This window comes from Labeo rohita, chromosome 17 (genome assembly GCF_022985175.1).
Source record: "Labeo rohita strain BAU-BD-2019 chromosome 17, IGBB_LRoh.1.0, whole genome shotgun sequence".
NCBI lineage: Eukaryota > Metazoa > Chordata > Actinopteri > Cypriniformes > Cyprinidae > Labeo > Labeo rohita.
Genome location: NC_066885.1, coordinates 2,981,920 through 3,006,151, shown reverse-complemented (window position 1 = coordinate 3,006,151; position 24,232 = coordinate 2,981,920). Strand labels below are relative to the sequence as shown.

Genomic DNA, 24,232 nt, shown 5'->3' with positions numbered 1-24,232 from the left:
ATGGACAAATACTCCTGGTAACTACCCAGAACACCTTAGCAACTGCATAGTAATTCAATATGAACACATAGAAGACTTTAGAACATCATAGCAACCACATAGTGACACACTAGCACGGTGACGTTTTTTGCATGAACGAACACAATCTGTTAACTTCCCAGAACACCCTAACAACTGCATAACAATGCCGTATGAACACATAGAGCACCAACTACATAGCAACCACATAGCGACACATATGGCGATGAGTTTTACAAGGACAAACACACCCTGGTAACTACTCAAAACAACCTAGCAACTGCATTGCAACACATTAAGAATGCACAGAATACCATAGCAACCACACAGCGATGCTCTAAGAACACATACAACACCATAGCAACCACATAGTACCACCCTACTATGATGACAAGTTTTACATGGACAAACACACCCTGGTAACTACCCAGAACACCCTAACAACTGCATAGCAACACCTTAAGAACACATAGGACACCACAGCGACCACATTGCAACATCCATAAACACAAAGAACACCATAGCAAACACATAATAACATCCATAAACACAAAGAACACCATAGCAAACACATAGCAACACCCATAAACACAAAGAACACCATAGTAACCACAAAGCAACACCCATAAACACAAAGAACACTATAGCAACCACATAGCAACACAAAGAACACCATAGCAACCACATAGCAACACCCATAAACACAAAGAACACCATAGCAACCACACAGCAACATACATAAACACAAAGAACACCTCAGCAACCATATAGCAACACCCATAAACACAAAGAACACTATAGCAACCACATAGCAACACAAAACACAAATAACACCATAGCAACCACAGAGCAACACCCATAAACACAAATAACACCATAGCAACCACAGAGCAACACCCATAAACACAAAGAACACCGTAGCAACCATATAGCAACACCCATAAACACAAAGAACACTACAGCAACCACATAGCAACACAAAGAACACCATAGCAACCACATAGCAACACCCATAAACACAAAGAACACCATAGCAACCACAGAGCAACACCCATAAACACAAAGAACACCATAGCAACCACATAGCAACACCCATAAGCACAAAGAACACTATAGCAACCACATAGCATAAAATGCCGTAAAATCACAGTGGCATGTTTTGCATGGGCAAGCATGCCCCAGTACACCCTAGCAACTGCATAGCAACACCTTGGCAACCACTCGCAGCAAGTTTTATACAGGCAACCGCTTACTGTACAGTTTTGTCTCTTATGCTCTCAGCATTTCCTATATTCACTTAAAGCCTGATTTATGTTTACTTGTAGCAAAGAGGAATGAAATTGTATGTGAAAACTCATAAGAAATAAAAAAAAATCTCTCCTGACGCGCTCTTATTCTCTCCTCAGAGAAGCGCCGGGCTCCGGTCCAGAAGAACGAGGTTCTGTCTAGACACACAGGTGCAGATGTGTGCTGTCTGAACGCTGGATTCTCCAGGCCCCGTGTGTCACGGCGAGCACAGCTTCAGCTGGACACACCCTGTCCCACACTGACTCCCCCAGCGGCTCTCAGTGAGCACAAACCAAAGCTAAAGCCGTCCACGCTGGGCCGCGGCCAGACGCTGTATTTCAGAAACAGACACGCAGACCGTCGCAGCACAAACGCCTGCCAGATCACGGCTGAACAAATCTAAACAGATACAGCTGAGATGCATACGATACTACTGGCTTATTTCACAAGCTTAAAGGCTTGTGAAGTTTAATACTTACAATTAGGGGTTTGTTCAAATCCATTACCCTGAGTATGAGCAGTTGTAAAGGGTATAATGTACCACTAAGTATGAAATGAAAATATTAATATTTATATTCATACACCATAGAATTATGTGACTGAAGCATATCACAGTATTATTTACACATTTACTATTTTGTATTGTTTGTGTAAAGATATTTCAGCTGATATCACTTGCATTACTTATCACACAATACCAGTGTTATTTTAGTGTTATTTATGTACCAGTATAGTATTCAATAATATTTAATATTTTTATTTTTTATTTTTATTTCAGCTTTTATTTTAATCATAGTTTAACATTTTTTGTGCGTTTAAATTTAAATAATTTGTTAATTTGTTAGTTTCAATTTTAAGTCTTTATATTTATGTTTGTTTATATTATTGTAGTAATTTATATATTTTTTTATTTTAAGATTGTATATTGTTGTATTGTTTAATGTAATTAAAATATATATTTTTATATATTTATATTATTTTATTATTTTATATTTAAATATTTTATATTTCACATAATATTTATATTTTGTTTTATTTCAGCTTCATTTCAATTTTAAAACAATTACCAAAAATTAAGTTAACATTATTTTAATATTTTATATACAATTTAAATATTTTATAATATTTTATATTACATCTAATATATTTTCTTTTATTTCAGCTTTATTTAAATTGTAAAATAAATTCAATTTCAATTTTAGTTAACATTATTTTAATATTTTATATTATAATATTATATAATATTTTATATTTAAATATTTATATTTTATGTGTTATCATATTTTATATTTTGCCTAATATTTATATTTTATTTTATTTCAGGTTTTTTATTTCAGTGCTTTATTTCAATTTTAAAACAATTAACAAAAAAAAGTTGTAATTTTAGTTAACAGTATTTTAATATTTTATATTTCATCTGTTATTTTTATTTTATTTTATTTCAGCTTTATTTATTTCAACTATGCAATTTTAAAACAAATTAACAAAAATAATAGTTTCAGGTTTTGGTGACATTATTTTAATATTTTATATTATAATAGTATATAACGTTTTATAAATATATCTATATTTTATTTCAGGTTTATTTCAATTTTAAAAAATGTAAAAAATGTATACTTCTATACATCTAATACTTCTATACATCTAATATTGATATTGTATTATATTTCAGCTTTATTTAAATTTTTTAAACAAATTAACAAAAATTTAAGTTTATTTTAGTTAACAATATTTTAATATTTTAGAATATTTTATTTTTCATCTAATATTTATATATTTTTTCAGCTTTATTTTATTTTACCAAACAATAATAGTTTCAATTTTAGTTAACATTATTTTGGTATTTTGATATTTTAATATATATATATATATATATATATATATATATATATATATATATTTTTTATTTTATTTTATTTCAAATTTATTTCAATTTTTAGAAAAATCAGCAAAACCATAGTTTGTTTTTAGTTTTAGTCAACTATCAACACTGCACTGGAGATGTAAGATCAAGTTGAGTGCATTGCATTATGGGATGCATTATCCCACACACAGTGTGTTTTGCTTTTATAATACACATTTTTACATATAGTAAGTCATCTAGATATTCTATTCCCACAATATTGTTGCAAAAATAGTAGTTTAGTAGTATTTGCATGCAGGGCTGGTGACATGAGAGGAGAAGGTTCCTTCTCTCTCTCTCGATGAGCCACTTTTGTTTTCTTCACTTTGGTTTGTGTGTTTGAACAAGTGCCCTCCTCTGGTCAGACAAAAGCGCCTTGTTAAGCAAAACCTCTGCTAACTTTTATGGGTGATGCGGTCTTGGTGCTATTTGCAAACGCTCAAACAAATTAGAATAACAGCTGTGTGATGCGGGCGCTTTTCGCTCAGATTCTTCATGGCCACACAGTGTTTCAAAATGATATCCTTCAGTGCAGCTCTATTTCTGCGGCCTGCAGCCGAGGTTATATTCAGATAACTGGTGACCTGCTGCGTCAGCACTAGCGATCAACAGGCATGTGCGTTTTTCAATGAATCAAAGCTGAGCGCTGCAAAAAAAAATGTGTCTTTGACTTGTAAATCAAGATATTATTTGACATGCAAAAAGATTTAGGATCAAAAACAAGTCAAAAATCCTGAGAATGAAATTCATTTATTGCAATTTCAGCATGCATTAATGAAAATGCGTTTGGATGCTTAAGCCACATTTGAAAATGTATAAATATCATTGCATTTAATAACAAAGCATCAAATGCAAAAATGCATTTGCATGCATTTGGATGCTTGAAAATGAATAAATGACATTACATGGGATAACAAAGGAGCAAAGCAAGAGATTGCATCATTTGCATGCATATGCAATTGATTTTTATTTTTTTATCTAATGCAGAAACATTTGGAGCCGCTGTATATTTATCATGTAAGTATCTAGGTTGCACGCAAACAATGCAAAACCTCTTAAACTCTCATGAAGAGTAGGTTTTGTTTGATTTCGGCAGGAGTTGACTTTCCCTGTCTGGCCCCTGCACACAAGTAGGCGGTTCAAACAAAGTGTTAGGTGCTAATGAACAGACCTTGACAAAGTTTGTTTTCCTGTGGAGAGGCAATGCATATAATGGCTTCATTCAGGTCCTGTGGTTCAGCCATGGAAAGAGCTAGTAAAGAAATCCCATGCCTTGTGCGTGACCTTTCTGAACCTCTCACAAACCTGTTTGCCTTTCGGGCCCCGTGGAGGGAGAAATGCATATTCATGAGAAACTGGCTGCAGTGACTGTACGGAGGGGAAAGTTGTTCACAGGCTATTGACTATTACTGTAATCAAAAAAGGAAATGCAAATGACAAGTACAGTATTGGGAGATCTTTTTTTTGAAGAAATTATTTACCGTTTTTTTTTTAAAGTGGAAATATATTAGTGTGTGACAAATACTTTTGCATTAATTAAATGGTTAGCTCCCTCCACCATGGAATAAGAAATAAAAAAGGTAATTGTGACTTTTTATCTCACAATTCTGACCTTTTTCTAGAAATTGAGATTTTATATTTCACAATTCAGATGTTTCTTCTCAGAATTGCAAGTTTATGTCTTAAAATTCTGAATTTATATCTAGCACTTCTGAGTTTGTAAATTCAAAGAAAAAAAGTCAGAACTGAGATACAAAGGTGTGATTACATTTAATTATTTACTAATTAATTAATTTATTTATTTATTTGTGCTTTTGCAGAAATTGAGTTTCGTATTTTATATTTTCAATTTTAATTTTAATTTTAGTTAACATTTTTGTTTTCATCATTATTTTATTTTATTTTTTATTTTATTATTATTATTATTATTTTATTTTATTTAATTTTTTGTTTGTTTTTGTTTGTTTGTTTTAATTATTTTGTCCTATTGTGGAAACAGGCTTCTACAGTATTTTTTATATTTTTTATTTTAATTTCAGTTTTATTTAGTTTTAGTAAATGTGTTGTGTGTTTTTGTCTTTTTCATTAGTTTTCTTTTCTATTTATTTGTTTCATTTATTGCTATGGCTTAATTATTTTTGTAATTTTTTTGTGTGTTTTTGTAATTTTGCTATGTTTTAATTATTTTGTCCCATTGTGGAAACAGGCTTATATAGACTTTTTTAATTTTTTATTTTAATTTCGATTTTAGTTAAAGTTTTAGCAATCTTGATGTGTGTTTTTATCATTTTTATTAGTTTTCTTATTTATTTATTTATTTATTTATTTTTTATTTATTTTTGCTGTCTTAGTTATTTTAGTAATTTTGTTGTGTGTTTTTGTTTTTGTTGTTGTTGTTGTTGTCGTCATTTTTATTATTATTATTATTTTTTTTCTTTTTTCAATGTTTTGATTATTTCATCCCATTGTGAAAACAGGCTTCTATAGTCTTTTTTATATTTTCTGTTTTAATTTCCTTTTTATTTAAAGTTTTAGTAATTTTGTTGTTTTTGTCATTTTTATTAGTTTTCTTTTCTATTATTATTATTATTTTTTAGATTTTCCATTTTAATTTTAACTTATTAACTTTAACAGTTGAAGTTTTAGTAATTTTGTTGTGTATTTATGTCATTTTTATTTATATATTTGTTTGTTTGTTTGTTTGTTTTTGCTATGTTTTAGTTATTTTGTCCTGTTGTGAAAACTATAAGCTAAGCTTCTATTGTCTTTTTTCATTTTAGTTAAAGTTTTGGTAATTTTTTTTTTATTAGTTTTCTTTTTTTAAATATCTTTTTAAATATGTTATGTTTTTAAAAATAAAAGAAGTTTTAGGTTTTTCAATATTTTATTTTATTACAGGTAACAATTTTTTTATGCTTTTAGTTTTAGTTAACTATGATAACCCTGGTTCATGTTTAGATGAAATATGCCCTTAAATATCCTCCTCTTCGTTTTGTTCCCAGTGTCCGGACAGTGAAGAAAACTGGAAGAGTCACAAAACTGGTTTGGGTTACTAAACATTGCCTTCTTCCAGTAAACAGGAAGGATTACTGCTGTCAGGCACGGTACGTCTGTACAAACCACACGCTTTTGATGCATTTATTCCAACTTTTACACGAATGACTTACACAAATGTTTTATTCATGATGCTAAATCTGTCGTGCCCAAATCCTCTGGGTTCATTTGAATTACACAAACCGGTCCAGTCACTGGCACACATGAAATCTCCCAGCATGCAACAGTTCTGCTCATTAGATCCTTGAAATGAGTTCAGATCTTCTCAGAAGGGATCTGTTGACTTCCTTCAGTGAGCGACATCCTGCCAAAAGACAACATTCAGAAAAACAATATCAAATACAGAGCAATCACACTGGCTAATCTGCATGTATGTAACTGCATGTATGTAGCATTTTTAAATATTTGTATATAGTATTTTATGTAGTTCAGTACTGTTTCTGCTTTTCACTGTAATGATTTTTTGTTATAAAATAAATAATGTTGTGTCACTTTAAATAATTCAATTTATATAATTAACATAATTTGTATTATTTTAGTTTAGTTTAGTTTAGTTCAGCTTATTCTGATCACCTATGCACATACTAATGCTCAAACCAAATATATATTTTTCATATAGATTATTTTTTATATATTCATATAGTATTTTATGTAGTTCAATACTGTTTCTAATTTTATTATAAATATTATTTTTGTTACAAAACAAATATTTACTCAAGAAATATTTACTTTAATTTAAATATTGACAATTATTTATTTTATTTTATTTTATTATTTTATTTTGATCACCCATGCACTACTAATGCTCAAACCTAACTACTTATAAACACCAATGCAAAGTGAACTTAATCTGAATTTCTGTGACTATATATATTTTTATAGTATTATAAAATATTTGTTAATACTGTTTCTACTTTTACTGTAATTATTTTTGTTATCAAAAAAAAATATTATTTTTTTTTATTTATATTTTATTTTATTTTTTTATCTGATTACCCATGCACATACTAATGCTCAATCCAAACAAGATTAATCCAAAATTAATCCAAATTAATGGAGGTTTTTTTATATATAGTATTTTAAAATATTTTTTTTAATACTGTTTCTGCTTTTTGTTATAAAATTAATTATTTTAAATAAGTTTTTAAATAATATTTAAACATGTTTTAATTTTTTTTAAATAAATTCTTAATTATTTTATTTTATTTATTTTTATTTTGATCACCCATGCACTACTAATGCTCAAACCAAACTACTTATAAACACCAATGCAATGTAAACTTAATCTGAATTTTTGTAACTATATATATATATATATATATATATATATATATATATTAATTTAATGTTAATACTGTTTCTACTTTTTTTCTTTACTTTACTTTTCTTTTCCTTACTTCTTTCTTTTTCAAAAAAAAAAACTTTTTATCTTATTTTATTTTATTTTCTGATTACTCATGCACACACTAATGCTCAAACTAAATGATTTTTTAAATATTTTAAATAATATTAAAAATATTTTAAATCATTTTAAAATAAATACTTATTATTTTATTTTATTTCTTTTATTTATGTGTTCATCTATGCACAAACTAATGATCAAACCAATCTACCTGTAAGCGCCAATGCACGGTGAAGTTCCTCACGCAGTATTTCGAGAACATTGCTGACTCCTTTGTCACCCTGAGGACAAACAGTTTGATATCCAGTTAGACATTAGGAGCTAAAATGCATGTCCAGTAATTCCACATTTACTGTGTTTTACCTCACAGGCGAGCCCCCATAGGACGGGTCTCCCTACAAACACCGCCTTTGCTCCCAGAGCCAGAGCCTTCAGCACATCTGTGCCCTTACGGACACCTCCATCCATAAAGACATCAACCTTTCCTTCCACGGCCTCCACGACTTCCGGCAAAGCGTCAATCTGCACTGACATACACCATCGCATTACTGTATGTTATTGCTTAAAGAAAGAAGTCTCTTCTGCTCACCACACCAAGGCTGCATTTATTTGGTCAAAATACAGTAAAAATAGTGAAATATTATTAGAATTTAAAATAACTATTTTCTGTGTGAATATATTGTGAAATGTAATTTATTTCTGTGATCAAAGCTGAATTTTCAGCATCATTACTTCAGTCTTCAATGTCACATGATCTTTCAGAAATCACTCTAATATGCTGATTTGCTGCTCAAGAAACATTTCTGAATATTTCCACAAATATATGAAGCAGCACAACTGTTTTCAACACTTATAATAATCAGAAATGTTTCTTGAGCAGCAAATCAGCACGTTAGAATGATTTCTGAAAGATCATGTGACACTGAAGACTGGAGGAATGCTGCTGAAAATTCAGCTTTGATCGCCGAAATAAATTCCATTTCAACAGATACTCACACAGAAAACAACTATTTTAAATTATAATAATATTTCACAATTTTACTGATTTTATTGTATTTTTGATCAAACAAATGCAGCCTTGGTGAGCAGAAAAGCCTTCCTAGTGTATTTTCAGTATCAAAATTGTTTCACCATAACTGCTTATCACAAAGTTCTAGAAGGATAGAGCTTCAATAAATCATCATCAGCACTAATTACAGATTATAACTTAAAACGCAAGTGTTGGAAGACCTGGAGCAGATACAGCATCTCTGTATCTATATTCAGAACGCTCTTGACACTCCGTTGATCTTCTTCAGTTTTGGAGACCACTTTGCGCTCATAAAACTTGAGGTTGCATCCAAACCTTTGTTTGACGTCCACTTTGGTAAACCAGGGACCGTATTTCACACTATCAAAGATGCAATTACAGGCCGCAGAGGATAGTTTGCAAAGAGGACTTGTGGGTTGGAGGTCTCTGGAGAACAATAATGCCTCATTTCTTCAACAGACACTTACGGTGGCTGGAACTCCATCGAGTTGTCTTGCTCCGTGGTTTGACACAAGTATTCCATCCACCCCATACTTCAGAGCTTCTTTGGCATCTTCGGCTAAAACGGCGAGATTCACCATGAGCAGAACATTAATTACTGCGGTTCTTCTAAAGCAGTTTTGCCTTTTCTCATTTAGAGCCAAAATCTTTTGCATGGAGGGAATTATGTTACATTGCAATTATGGCATGCAAAGCTGTTTTTATCTGTATTTAAAGAAACAGTTCATGCAAAAATTAAAATTTGCTGAAAATGTCCTCACCCTCAGACCATCCAAGATGTAGATGAGTTTGTTTCTTCATCAGATTTGGAGAAATGTAGCATTACATCACTTGCTCACCAATGGATGTGAATGGGTGCCGTCAGAATGAGTCCAAACATCTGATAAAAACATCACAATAATCCACAAGTAATCCACACCACTCCAGTCCATCAGTTAACATCTTGAGAAGACAAAAGCTGTGTGTTTGTAAGAAACAAATCCATTATTTATTTTTAACTTCAAACCATCACTTCTGGCTAAAATGTGAGTCCATAATCAATAATAACATTTCAACCCCCATATTTGTTTAGTGTCATTTTGTAAACAGTGCTTGATCCGTGCAGATTTCTCTCCTGTTTCAGACCAGAAGCAATATTATGATAGAAGCAGCAATGGTTTGAAGATAAAAACCCCATAATGATGGATTAGTTTCTTACGAACAGGCAGCTTTTGGTTTCACAAGATGTTAATTGACAAACTGGAGTGATGTCGACTGCTTGTGGATTCGCTTGTGCTTGTGGCACCCATTCACATCCATTGGTGAGCAAGTGCTGCAATGCTACATTTCACCAAATCTGATGAAGAAACAAACTCATCTACATCTTGGATGGCCTGAGAGTGAGGACATTTACAGCTTTTTACATTTTTGGGTGAACTATTGCTTTAAAAATTTTATTGCGAGTGAATGGGGGCAGAATGAGAGTCCAAACAGCTGATAAAAACATCACAATAATCCACAAGTAATTCACAACACTCCAGTCCATCAATTAATATCTTAAAAAAAACAAAATCTGTGTGTTTGTAAGAAACAGATCCATCATTTAAAGCATTTTTAACTTCAAACTGTCGCTTCTGCCTAAAATATGAGTCCATAATCAATAATAACGTTTCCTCCAGTAATCAAAATCCACCCACATATTTGCTTAGTGTCATTTTGGACTGTTTTGGCTTGTAAACAGTGCTTGATCTGTGCAGATTTCTCTCCTGTTTTAGACCAGACCATTTTTTTACTGGAGTAAGCAATATTATATATGTATAGAAAAAGCAATGGTTTGAAGATAAAAACCCCTTAATGATGGATTTGTTTCTTACAAACACGCAGCTTTTGGTTTCACAATATGTTAACTGATGGACTGGAGTGGTGTGGATTACTTGTGGATTATTGTGATGTTTTTATCAGCTGTTTGGACTCTCATTCTGACGGCACCCATTCACATCCATTGGTGAGCAAGTGATGCAGTCCTACATTTCTCCAAATCTGATGGAGAAACAAACTCATCTACATCTTGCATGGCCTGAGGGTGAGTTTTAAGCAATTTTTCATTTTTGGCTGAACTGTTCCTTTAAAAAAAAGTTATTGCAAGCATTTCTGTTGCTCATAAATCTCAACATAATGAAAAATTAGCTTTACATACTGTAATTTAATTTCTCAAAGTCTGTTCTGTTTGGAAAAATCCTGAAAATGATTAAATAGCGTTTTCCTTTCAGCCGAGGCCAACAGGAAAGGATGCACTTTTCGAGGAAAAATATGTTCCACACATGAGGTAAAATAACTAATGGCGCTCCCCAATTACTTTTTCCCCTCCTCAACATACATGGAACACATTAAAATAGTTTGGTCTGCGCTGAAATGAAAAGGTTTTTTTTCTTTTCTGTGTGTTGGATCTTTTATTTATAGAATGTGCTATTTCCAGAGCCAACTAGAAGATAAAGGTTTATCTGAAGACATAATAACAGCAGTAAAGCTTCTAGACGTTTCTGAGATAACCTTAGCGCTCACGAACTGACTGCTTTTTCCTCCCGGGAGATAAATGACACTTTATCTTTAATTAGCGGCCCCTCGCTGACAGACGGGGTTGACCGGCCGCTTTGTTTTGATTAGATTATGCAAATAAGTCGCTCTGTATCAGTGACGGTGAACATTCCACACTCTTGAAAATAAAGATTTCAGTTAGCAGCAAAAAGTCAGAACTTTAATTATGTAGTCCTTTTGAAAAAAATAAAAAATGTACTGTTGCATTAAAGAATCCTTAAATTAATAAACAGACCTTAAAAACCTATAATGCAACATCAAGAATGTTTTTAATCTCCAACCTTTATTTTTAAGGGTCCAGGCAAGAGAGATGGTTTGAGAGAGACTTTATGAAATCCAGACTGGACTTTTGTGGCTTTTAGTTAATATTTGTTAGCATTGAGGTCAGCTAGTGTACTAGTGTACTGGTGTAAGTTTTCACATTTTAAATATGCAATGTTTGCATAGCATGCATTTATTATATATACTTTGTTATGGATTTTATTTTATTTTATTTTATTTATTTATTTATTTAGTTTTTATAATGTATTTTATTTATAATTTTTATTATAATGAAAATGGCCAGTAAAGCTTTGTTTGATTGTCTACAAAGCTCACTTTAATTTGTTTTATATCTTCAGACATGATGTTACGGTGCACTGGAAATCTGGACAGCTTTCAGACACAGCCACAGATGATGTAAGTGCAGTATTGTATTTTTTATTTATTTTTTATTTATTTAAAACACTTTAATAAAATGCAAAAAAAAAAAATACTATATATTTTAAATACATTTTCACTGGGAATCTGCTTTCAGTGAGCTTTCAGACACAGCCACAGATGATGTGAGTGCAGTACTGTAAATATTTAATATTATTATTCAAAATATTAATTATTATTTTATTTTATTGCATTTTATTGTCTTGCATTGCATTGCTTTGCATTTTATTGTATTTTTTGTATGTAATTACATTTTTTATTCAATTAAAATACTTTAATAAAGTTTAAACATTTTATTTTATTTTACTGCATTACATTGCATTGTAATGCAATTTTGCATTTTATTCTATTTTATTGCATTGCATTGGGGTTTTTTGTATGTAATTACATTTTTCTATGGTGTTTGCTTTGCATTTTATTTTATTTTATTTTATTGCATTGCATTGGTTTTTTTTTAATGTAATTACATTTTTTAATTAATAAAAATACTTTAATAAAGTTTAAACATTATTTTATTTTATTGCATTGCATTGCATTGCATAGCATTGCAAAGCTTTAACACACAACCACACAACACTGCAGCTCCTCCAATCACCAAACACGACAGGATGGCTCACCTGTCAAAACCCCTTTGACCACCACAGGCAGAAAGGTCATTTTCTTCAGCCAGGCGATGTCGTCCCACTTCACCGTGGCATCTATGGCCTGAGTTACGTACACCGCCAGGCCGCTGTCCTCCCCGTAACCCTCTTTTGAGGAGAACGCTAAATCAGGGGTCTCGAAATTGGCCATCCTGGGGAAAAAAAATGAGAGTGCAAAATGGAATTAGTCCTGTGAGTGTTGTTTTTGGTCAGTGTAGGAAAACTGAGCCGGGGTTTTATCCAAACACCAGAGTTCGTGCTCAATGGCACCTTGTTGCCGCTGCTGCGCTTTGATTTGTGGGGCCGAGCGCAAGTCTCCGGGAGGGTTGAGATGAAGTTCATGTTGTGTCACTGCTGATGGAAACGGAGGCAGAAGTGCTGAAATATACGGTGGGGCCGTGATGCTTTTTTGGATTTCTAATTGCCGTAATTCACCTCGTGGGATCCGGAGCAGGAAGGCTTTACTTTCATGAGGGCATTTTTATAGCCTGCCACTGTTGGCGTATCTGTAGAAGTGCTGATATCTGAATGTTTCCCCACATAAAAAGCATAATGTAGCGAGTGTTGACGGAGCTGAAGCGGCGAGTACGAATCCCCATGAGCGGCGTGATCTACTGTACGAGAGAGATTTCTGTTTCCATAAATACATAAAGCTCTTCAGTGAGCGCTTCAGTTTTTAAGGGAGGACAAATTGTAAAATAACCTGTCCACGAGTGTGAGAAAACTGAGGCCTTGTTTATGAAGAAAGCTCACGAGAATTGTAAAAAGAGTTAATATGATCAATTTATCTTTATAGTTCTTGTGAGGTTTCTTTATCATGCATTAAATCAAAACTGTAATGTTTACAATGCAGCATCTGTGTTATTAAAAACGTGTAAATGAAGATGCTGCTTAATTGATATTGCAATTATTTACGCCTTTATAGAAGCCTCTAGAGTCTGTTAGCGTATTATGTGGTTGCTAAGGTGTTGGCATGCAGCTGCCAGGGTGTTCTGAGTGGTTGTCAGGGTGTTGGTGCGTAGAGCCTTTTACATGGTTGCCAGGGTTTTGCTATGTAGTTTCTAAGCATTCTGAATTGCTTTTAGAATGTTATGTGGTTGCTAAGTTCTAAATGGTTGCCAGGGTGTTGCTATGTGATTTCTAAACATTCTGAGTTGCTGTTAGAATGTTATGTTGTTGTAAAGTTCTTAATGGTTGCCAGAGTGTTGCTATGTAGTTTCTAAGCATTCCGAGATGCGGTTAGAATGTTATATGGTTGCTAAGTTCTAAGTGGTTGCCAGGGTGTTGCTATGCGGTTTCTAAACATTCTTAGTTGCTGTTAGAACGTTATGTGGTTGTAAAGTTCTAAGTGGTTGCCAGAGTGTTGCTATGTGATTTCTAAACATTCTGAGTTGCTGTTAGAATGTTATGTTGTTGTAAAGTTCTTAATGGTTGCCAGAGTGTTGCTATGTAGTTTCTAAGCATTCTGAGATGCGGTTAGAACATTATGTGGATGCTAAGTTCTAAGCGGTCACCAGGGTGTTGCTATTTGGATTCAAAATGCTCTAAGTTGCTGTTACAACATTATGTGGTTGCTAAGTTCTAAACGGTTGCCAGCTTGTTGCTATATGGTTTCTGAACGTTCTGAGTTGCTGTTGGAACATTATATGGTTGCTAAGTTTTAAGTGGTTGCCAGGGTGTTGCTATGCAGTTTCTAAACATTGTTAGTTGCTGTTAGAACGTTATGTTGATGCTAAATTCTAAGCAGTTGCCAAGTTGTTGCCATGTGGTTTCTAGACATTCTGAGGTGCTGTTAGAACATTATGTGATTGCAAAGTTCTAAGTGGTTGCCAGGGTGTTGCTACATAGTTTCAAAGCATTCTGAGATGCTGTTAGTGCATTATGTGGTTGCCAAAGTGTATATATTGCTATGCATATGCCAGGCTGTTTTGTGTACTTTGATATGCAGCTGCTAGGGTGAGTAAAATTGTAGATCTGACAATATAATTTCTAAATGCATGACAGGGCATTGCTATACAGTTGCTAGGGAGTTTAATGGTTGCCAGGGTGTTGCTATGTGGTTTCTAAGCATTCTGAAGCGCTGCTAAGGTGTTGCTATGCACCTGCCAAGGTGCACTGAGTGGTTGCCAGGGTGTTGTTATGTGGCTTCTAAACGTTAGTGGATTATGTGTTTACTAAGGTGTTGCTTTGGGGATGAGTCGTAAAAATTTGTTTCACGATTCTGCAAAATTTAAATGTATACATGATACTATTTTTTTCCTGCATGCTCAGATGTTGATAGTATGCGACTTTGCAGTTGTTATGGAGTTCTAAAAGGTTGTTGGAGTGATTCTATGCGGTTGGTAAGGTGTTGCTATGCAGTTGCTAAGGTATTCAGGGTGGTTCTCAGTGATATGCTGTTTCTAAGGTGTAAAATTAGAATGCATAATTATAGATCTGACCATATAATTATGAATCTTTGGTGCAAAAGTCATAGCAAAACTCCAGAGCAGCCGAAAAAGCGACAGTGTGACAACATAATAATACGTCCTGTCTGTCATATGCTGCTGCTGCTGCTGTTGAAGCTGCACTGAAATCACCACTAAAATCACCATATAATCAGCTCACTCTATGTATATTCTGATTTTAGATCAGATGAACAATTCACACTTTGTTTGTGAGTTTACAAACGCAGCCAGCGATGTCTGTAAAGCATGCTGCTGGCACGCACACACGTCACGTGTGGTTGTCTCAGCGTTTACCTCAAATGAGAGGGCAGCTTAAATCGGTTGCGCACGTCATCACGTCGCCTGCCAAGATAAGGTGTGTCCACTGTGACAAAGATACCCTTATACCCGGCCTCCTCAGCCCTCCTGACCAGCGACTGAGTCAGCGCTCGGTCTTTATAAATGTACAGCTGCATCCAGCGCACGGCCCCAGGTGCGGCCTCCGCTACTTGCTCGATAGTGGAAGTGGCCCATGAGCTCAGCATCATCCCCGTGTCACAGGACAGGCAGGCTGTGGACGGGAAGAGACCAGAGGAGATGTCAGAACAGCAGGGTGATTGTCATGGGGGTGCTGTGGCTTACAAGATATTCAATGGTCATGGGTTCGAACCTTCAAAAAGGGCTGATCTATTAACTATGTCATTAAAAGTGTGTGGGATCTGCACAGAGATAATAGATTCCTCACGAAGTGTCATGCTAACAAGTTTCTGCCTAAGCTCTATATAGGTACTAGAATTGTTACTTCAATAAAACTGTGGTAGTTTTTGTATTCGCTGACTGTACAAAAGTATTAGTACAAAAGTATGAAAGCCCATTTTCTTCCACAAAAATAAAAAAATATGTGCAATATTTTTTATCTCATAATTGACTTAGTATGTCATTGTTTTTTAACTTTGTATGTCATCATTTTGTCTTGTTTATCTCATAATTATGACTTTTTGTCATTTCGACTTTTTATCTCATAATTGACTTAGCAGGTCATAATTTTTGCTTTTTATCTTATAATTATAAGTTTTTGTCATCATTTCAACTTTTTATTTCAGAATTATGACTTAGTATGTCATAATTTTGGCTTTTTATCTCATAATTAAGACTTGGTATGTCATAAATTTGGCTTTTTATCTCATAAATATAACTTAATGCCATAATTTAAACTTTATCTCATAATTGAGTTAGTATGCTATAATGTAGTATGTCATAATTTCATCTTTTTTTGTCTCATAATTATGACTTTTTGTCATTTCGACTTTTTATCTCATAATTGACTTAGCAGGTCATAATTTTTGCTTTTTATCTTATAATTATAAGTTTTTGTCATCATTTCAACTTTTTATTTCAGAATTATGACTTAGTATGTCATAATTTTGGCTTTTTATCTCATAATTAAGACTTAGTATGTCATAAATTTGGCTTTTTATCTCATAAATATAACTTAATGCCATAATTTAAACTTTATCTCATAATTGAGTTAGTATGCTATAACGTAGTATGTCATAATTTCATCTTTTTTTGTCTCATAATTATGACTTTTTGTCATTTAGACTATCTCGTAATTGACATATAAGGTCATAATTTTGGCTTTTTATCTCATAATTATAAATTTTACGTCATAACTTTGGCTTTTTATCTCATACTTATATGTCATCATTTAAACTTTTTATATAATAATTAAGACTTAGTATGTCAGAATTTAGTATTTTTTTATCTCATAATTATAAATGTTGTCATAATTTTGACTTTTTATCTTATAAATATGACTTAATGTCATAATTTAAACTTTTAATCTCATAATTGACTTAGTATGTCATCATTTTTTTAACTTTGTATGTCATCATTTTGTCTTTTTTATCTCATAATTATGACTTTTTGTCATTTCGACTTTTTATCTCATAATTGACTTAGCAGGTCATAATTCTGGCTTTTTATCTTATAATTATAAGTTTTTGTCATCATTTCAACTTTTTATTTTAGAATTATGACTTAGTATGCCATAATTCTGGCTTTTTTTATTCATAATTGTGACTTTTTTGTCATCATAACTTTTTATCTCAAATATGACTTTTGTCATCATCAACTTTTTTATCTCATAATTATGACTCTGTATGTCATAATTTTGTCTTTTTATCTCATAATTATAAATGTTATGTCATAATGTAAACTTTTTATCTTATAATTGACTTAGTATGTCATTGTTTTTTCAACGTTTTATGTCATAATTGTGACTTAGTATGTCATAATTTTAGGTTTTTATCTCATAATTATGAATTTTATGTAATAAATTTGGCTTTTTATCTTATAATTATGACTTGTCATAATTTTAACTTTTCATATCATAATTAACTTAGTATGTCATTGTTTCAACTTTTTATCTCATAATTATGACATAGTATGTCATAATTTTGGCTTTTTATCTTATAATTATGACTTAATGTCATAATTTAAACTTTTTATCTCATAATTGACTTAGTATGTCATAATTTTGCCTTTTTATCTCAGTTATGACTTTTTGTCATAATTATGACTTTTTATCATATTTCAACTTTTATCTCAGTTTTATCTCTTTTATCTCATAATAATGACTTAGTGTGTAATAATTATGCCTTTTTATATTATAATTTTTACTCTTTATCTCATAATTAAGCTTTGGCTTTAATGAAATAAATTCAGCCATTTTCTATTTTTTCTTTTTATCTCATAATCATGACTAAGTATATCATAATTATGTCTTTTTATATTATAATTTTTACTCTTTATCTCATAATTATGAATTAGAATTTTGTTATAATTATGTCATCATTTTGACTTTTATCTCATTTTAATCTTTTATTTGAAAGTTATGTTTTGTAAGTGTTACAATTTCTAATTTTTAGTTCCTAATTGACTTAGTTTGTCATCATTTTGATTGGCTTTTGGATTTTTTTTTTTTCTTATGTGGCAGAAATGGCCTTCCATACTATGGCCACACTGAAACTATAGTATATTAGCTCATACTATGATAACCATAGTCCATTTCTGTAAGGGATATATGAGTGTGAGTGAATGTACAGGAGATACTGTAGTATGCAGGAAAGACTAATGGTGCCACCATGTGGTCGGTTATAGTAATTGCGGTCACTGTGAAGCCTGTAGCTCCAGAGTAAGTTACAGTACTGGTGTCTGACCTCTCGCAGTGGCCGTCTCGCCATCTGGATGCGCCATTCGCTGCATAGCAGTAGCTGCCACACAGATGGGCATACTGACTCTCTGGCCCAGAACTGTGGTGGACATGTCCACTGAGGACACGTCTCTGAGCACACGAGGGTAAAGGCACCACCTGCAGGACACAACAGAGATTCATATTTCAGAAATAACAACTTTATTTAATGTATGTGAAGTTCTATTACACATAGATGCAGCCATGGCTGATTTATAAATTGATTCTAGTTCTTTTTTTTTTTAGACACAAACCTTAAGATGTTGACTAAAAGAGACCTTAACTACAGTGGGGCATGTAGTGTATGAAAATCTGTTGATACATCAAATACAGTCTAAAGTCTGAATTAAAGGTGATTTAGAGCATTTTCAGCTAAGAATATTTAATAAAACAATTAAGAAACAGCTGCAACTAGCTACTCATTGTGGAAACTGTTTATAAATAGATTAAATGTTTATGTTTGCTTTTTTCTGTATGACATATGACCAGTCCTGACGGACACTTGATTTTGTGTTAATATTTGCGCTCACTTCGTGACTCATGGGGTTGTCTGACCACAGCTCACTTAACTTTCACAAGCGTGTCTGTAACCTGGAAGGACGTCTTGTTTGCACATTTTATAAATATGCATATATGACTAATATATATGTATGACTAATACAGTGGCATTATTCATGCGGACAGAGCCTCCGCTGACACTGCTGTAAGGCCGTGTTTAGGTCTCTAGGGTCCGTCTGCCCACCCACACGAGCGCTGCAGGCCAAGATAAACGCACATAATTATAACTGGCCGTAACTGACCCCACACAACCCAGAGAGACTGTCTAAAATTAGGTCAAAACATTTAGAAGAAGTGTAATTCTTGTCAACATTGTGATAGACTGACTCAAACTATTACAGACTGACTCATGCTGTTTACTTCATGACTTGAAAGCAATTAGCCAGAGTTCTGTGTTATTACCTGTTTGGCATTTGTTTGTTTTTGTATATACAGTAGCTTGATGACTCTGAATAGGGTTTATAAACAATTATGATTCATATTTCAAGATACTTAAAGGTGTTCTTCTCAAATCACCAAAACAATCTGAATAAACAGCAGCTTTTATTGTGAGTACATTCCCCAATATTGCATGACAACATGCCCCATTGTATGTGTTAAATTAACAAGTGTGTTTAATATGGAAGCTAATTTCTGCCACATATGAAAAATCATGCTTCGGAAAAATCCTAATTATGATATTAAAAAATTTGAAATTATGAGAATAAAAGTCACATTTATGACACAAAAAGTCAAAATAATGAAAAGTCATAATATGTTTGAAATATTTTTTTTATAAAGTGTCAGAATTTTGAACTTTCTTTCACAATTATGACTTAGTATGTCATTTTTTGCTTCTGTCATAATTATAACTTTTAATGTCATAACTTCAACTTTTATCTTATTTTTAAACTCTTTTATCTCATTGCTTAGTATTTCAAAATTTCAACGTTATCTCATTATTATGACTTAATATGTTAATTTTGACTTATGTCATAAAGTTTTCATCTTTTGTAGTAGTTTTTTAGTAGTTTCAATAATAATAATAATTATTACTTATCAACTTTTTATCTCATAATTATGACTTTTTGCCTTAATTTGTCTTTTCACAATTTTAACTTTTTGTTATATTTATGACTTATTGTCATAACCTTCACTTTTATCTCATTTTTAAACATTTACGTACTTAGTATTTCATAATTTCAGCTTTACGTCATAATTATGACTTAATATGTCATAATTTTGACTTTTTATGTCATGAAATAGTTTCAGCTTTTGTAGTAGTTTTTTAGTAGTTTCTTACTCATACAAATCAAATTATGATAGTCAATTTCAATGTTTTGTCATAATTTCCTTTTTCAAAATTTCGACCTTTGTCATAATTATGACTTTTTATATGATAACTTTGACTTTTATTTCATTTTGAAACTCTTATCTCATTACTCTCATTACTCATAATTTTGTAGTAGTGTTTTAGTAGTTTCTATAATCATGTTTAGTTAACTTTTTGTCTCATAATTAAGACTTTGTCAGTTTTTTACTTTTTTGCCATAATTTTTTTTATTTGTCGTGATTTCAAATTTTGTCATAATTATGAATTTTTGTCATTTGTTCAACTTTTATCTAATTTTTAAGCTGTTTGTCTCATTACTTAGTATTGCATAATTTCAACTTTATCTCATACTTATCAACTTTTATCTCATTATTATGACTGTCAATTTTGGCGCTTTGTCATAATTTTCTCATTTTTGTAATTTCAACTTTTTTTCATAATTATGACTTATGTCATAACTTTGACTTTTATTTCATTTTTAAACTCTTATCTCATCTTAGTATTTCATAATTTCGACTTTATCTCATAATTATGACTTTAGTATGTCATAATTTTGACTTTTTATGCCATAAAGTAGTTTAAACTTTTATAGTAATTTTTTAATAGTGTCTATAATCATAATTATTACTTTTTATCTCATAATTATGAGTGTCTATTTTTGACCTTTTGCCATATTTTTTTCTTTTTCGTAATTTCAACGTTTCTCATAATTGACTTTTTGTCATAACTTTGACTTTTAACTCATTTTTAAAGTCTTATCTCATTCTTAGTATTTCAGAATTTTAACTTTGTCATAATTACGATTTAGTGTGTCATAATTTTGACTTTGTCATGAAGTATTTTTAACTTTTAGTACTTTTTTAGTAGTTTCTATAATCATAATTATTACTTATCAACTTTTTATCTCATAATTATGACTGTCGATTTCGACGTTTTGTCATAATTTTGTATTTTTTTGTAATTTCAACTTCTGTCTCATTTTTAGCTCTGTATTTCATAGTTATGACTTAGCATGTCATAATTTGACATTTTGTTGTAATTGACTTTTTGTCAGAATTTTGACTTTTTATCTTATATTTTTTGACTTTGTGTGTAATAATTGACATGTCATAATTTTGTCTTCATAACTTTGTCATAATTTCAACCATGATCTAATTTCTGCCTCTTTTATCTCAATTATTACTTAGTGTGACAATTTAGTTTATATATATATATATATAATTTTGTCTTTTTATCTCTTTATCTCATCATTTCTGAGATAAATTCTTTAATTTTAATAAAATAAAAAAAATAAATGTTTTAAAATTCATGTGACAACTAGCACTGGTCTCCTCTGTAAGATTTCTTTGTTGCTGATAATAATTGGTCCTTTTGCTCATGCTTTCATACTATCATAATTTTTTTTTTCACTTAGCTGACACTTTCCTGACTCTGAGAAGCTGAGAATATGTTTGTCTTACACCTGGAGAAACGTGCGCTTACGTGTTTTGTTCAAGAGCTCAATGGACTCAGATCATCTGGGCTTTGAACCTTCAACCCTTGGGTTGCAAGGCCTGATCTTTAACTACTAAGACGCACCACCAATTTTAGATGGTTATAAACATCGTAGACTTCTTGAAACATAAATTTTGCTAGCACGTAATGTCAGAAGCATGATTTTTTTCAGTAGTATTCATTGAGGTTGATCAAATGCTGTTCATATGATGATGAACGGTCACATACCTTGCGAACGCTGCTACGTTATCACGCAGAGTTTGCTGTTCGTCTGCTCCGGAGAAATAATAATCAAACACTGACTTTGGTAGAAGTCTTTGAGCCTGACGCTCATAATCACTGACACACACCAGCGAGTCTGACATGTTTCCACTGATGAGACTCAAAGCTCTTCAGCCAGCTGGATTTCGCCAGGATCAGAGAGCCACTGATCAATTATTAACTTCCTCAAGTTAACTTTCTGCAGTCTTTCAACTAATGTTTATCCAACATCGGTCCCTTTGCCCCGACACAGCTATAGGGGCTTCTCCTCAAAAATATGTGGACAACCAACACAGAACTGAGTAAAAATCAATAGAGTTTGAATGTAATGATCAAATAAAGAGATTTACATTAAAATGACTCATTATACAGGAAATTAGCAATTGCATATGACAGGAACAATGTGTACGTTTGTCAAAACAGTTTGCATAAATAAAATTACTTGACAATAATCACATTTTGACCCATTATGGAAATGCATCAGGATGTTTTCCTGTTGAATATGTTTGTATTTGTTTGTATTAATTATTTTCAAAGCTAATTCCCATGCACTCAGATATTTGTTTAAATTAGCAAAAATAGCAAATACTACCATAATGCAAATCTTGATTTAATTGTTATATATTATGTTATATATAATATAATATAATATAATATATTTTTTTTATTTTTATGATAAATATCATAAAAATATTTTTGGTAATAATAAATATTTTAAATATTCTATTAAAGTATTTTTATGTTATTAATTTAATTAAGTAGGGTTATGATTAAATGTTGCGCAGGAACCTATTAATTACATATGACACAAAAAGGAACAATTATGTGTGATTTTAAGTAAAAAAAGAAAAACAATATATATTGCATGAAAAAGATATTATTCTATAAAATTTTTGTCATGTTGTTGTTGTTACACTTTTGCTTAATTGTCATGAAATAATGTAATGTAACATCTTAAAGGTCCTAAATAATTAAACTTAATTAAAAAAAAAATCTTAATACTTTTTTTGGAGTAATTTTTATCAAATACTATAACAGTGTCTTAAAGGTTCAAATTTAGACTTTGTTCAGTTGACAAAGTCTAATTTCTTGGGGGTGGAATATGTTGCAGACATATTTCTGACAGGTTTCGTGAGATTCTCCCTTCGGTGAGTGTAAATTGTGGCAGTATTTTCTCCTCCAGCACAAACTTCAGCGTGTGTAGGATGTTGAGAAGTGCGTCTCCTCTCAGCCTCCTCTGCAGCTTTACGTAACAGCTTTGCAGTGCTTTACAACAACTGCTCGCACACCTCGACTTCACAGATCGGAGCATCAGTTAACTAACTATCAAATGCTCATTTGTTTAAAACATTTATTAAAATGACTTGTCCCAGTTAACCAATTTCCATGAAAACTCTGAGAATGATAGTGATTAAAACATGCGACACAAGCGAAACAGCTCTTATATTTCAGCTCTACTCATTCTGCACTTTCATCAACCAGCTTCAAGCTTTGCTTTTGAACATTATTGGAGGAATATGTCTGATGTTTTTTCATCACTATTACAACATGCATTAAAAATGCAACAATGGTTGTATATTTTACTTATGTATTTGTCGAAAAAATTCATTTGAAACAAGCATTTAAGCAGATCAAAAGTTTTTTGAGATCAAGAGGAATCGGTTCAAAACTGCCAAACTGTTGACTCAATGTGTGCAAGTTTAATGTCTCTTGGTCTCTTAATATACTGAATTATATATATATATATATATATATATATATGTCTATATGTTTTTTTTTTTTATTTAGTTTTAGTTTTAATTATTTTAGAACATCAACATTTGCAACTAGCTGAAGTTTATTTTTTAATGTTTTGTAATTTAGTTTATTTCAGTTAAAGTTTATTTTATTTAATATAATTAAAATATATATTTTAAATTTACATTTAGTAGTTTTTCATAAAGGATCCTAGAACACTGCACATTTTGGATGTCTTCAATATCTGACACCCATTTCAGGTCTTGGTCTTTCTAGAAATAATAGTTGAATAAGGTGTGTTTGATTAGGAAGACGTACAAAATGTGCATACCAGGGTTGGGAAAGTCGTTTGCAACTTTTTGTAGTTAATTCTCTTCACTTCAGTTGAATTTTATTTTATATTTTATTTTTGCATTCCTTTTCAGCTCAGTGGACGGATGTGAAATGAAATCTGCCATCTTGAATTGCTCTAAGAAATTGATGACTTGACAACACTGAACACAATCTCAGACCTTCAGTAGTGGTCAGGATCGGGGGAGATAATGTAAGTACATTTGACATATTTAAGAGGTCTACAAAGAAA

The 24,232-nt window shown here is 31.7% G+C and overlaps 1 protein-coding gene across 1 annotated transcript; it reads right to left on the bottom strand.

Annotated features, from left to right (window-relative positions):
• Nucleotides 1-6,332: 6,332 nt before the first annotated feature.
• Nucleotides 6,333-22,086, bottom strand: hao1 (hydroxyacid oxidase (glycolate oxidase) 1). The gene is made up of 8 exons (XM_051133956.1): nt 21,880-22,086; nt 18,256-18,407; nt 15,350-15,605; nt 12,585-12,760; nt 9,162-9,253; nt 8,028-8,186; nt 7,876-7,945; nt 6,333-6,566 (listed from the first exon to the last, which is right to left on the bottom strand). Exons 1-8 carry the CDS (start codon nt 22,014-22,016, stop codon nt 6,499-6,501), a joined length of 1,110 nt encoding a protein of 369 aa, XP_050989913.1. The 5' UTR covers nt 22,017-22,086; the 3' UTR covers nt 6,333-6,498.
• Between the last annotated feature and the right edge of the window lie 2,146 nt (nt 22,087-24,232).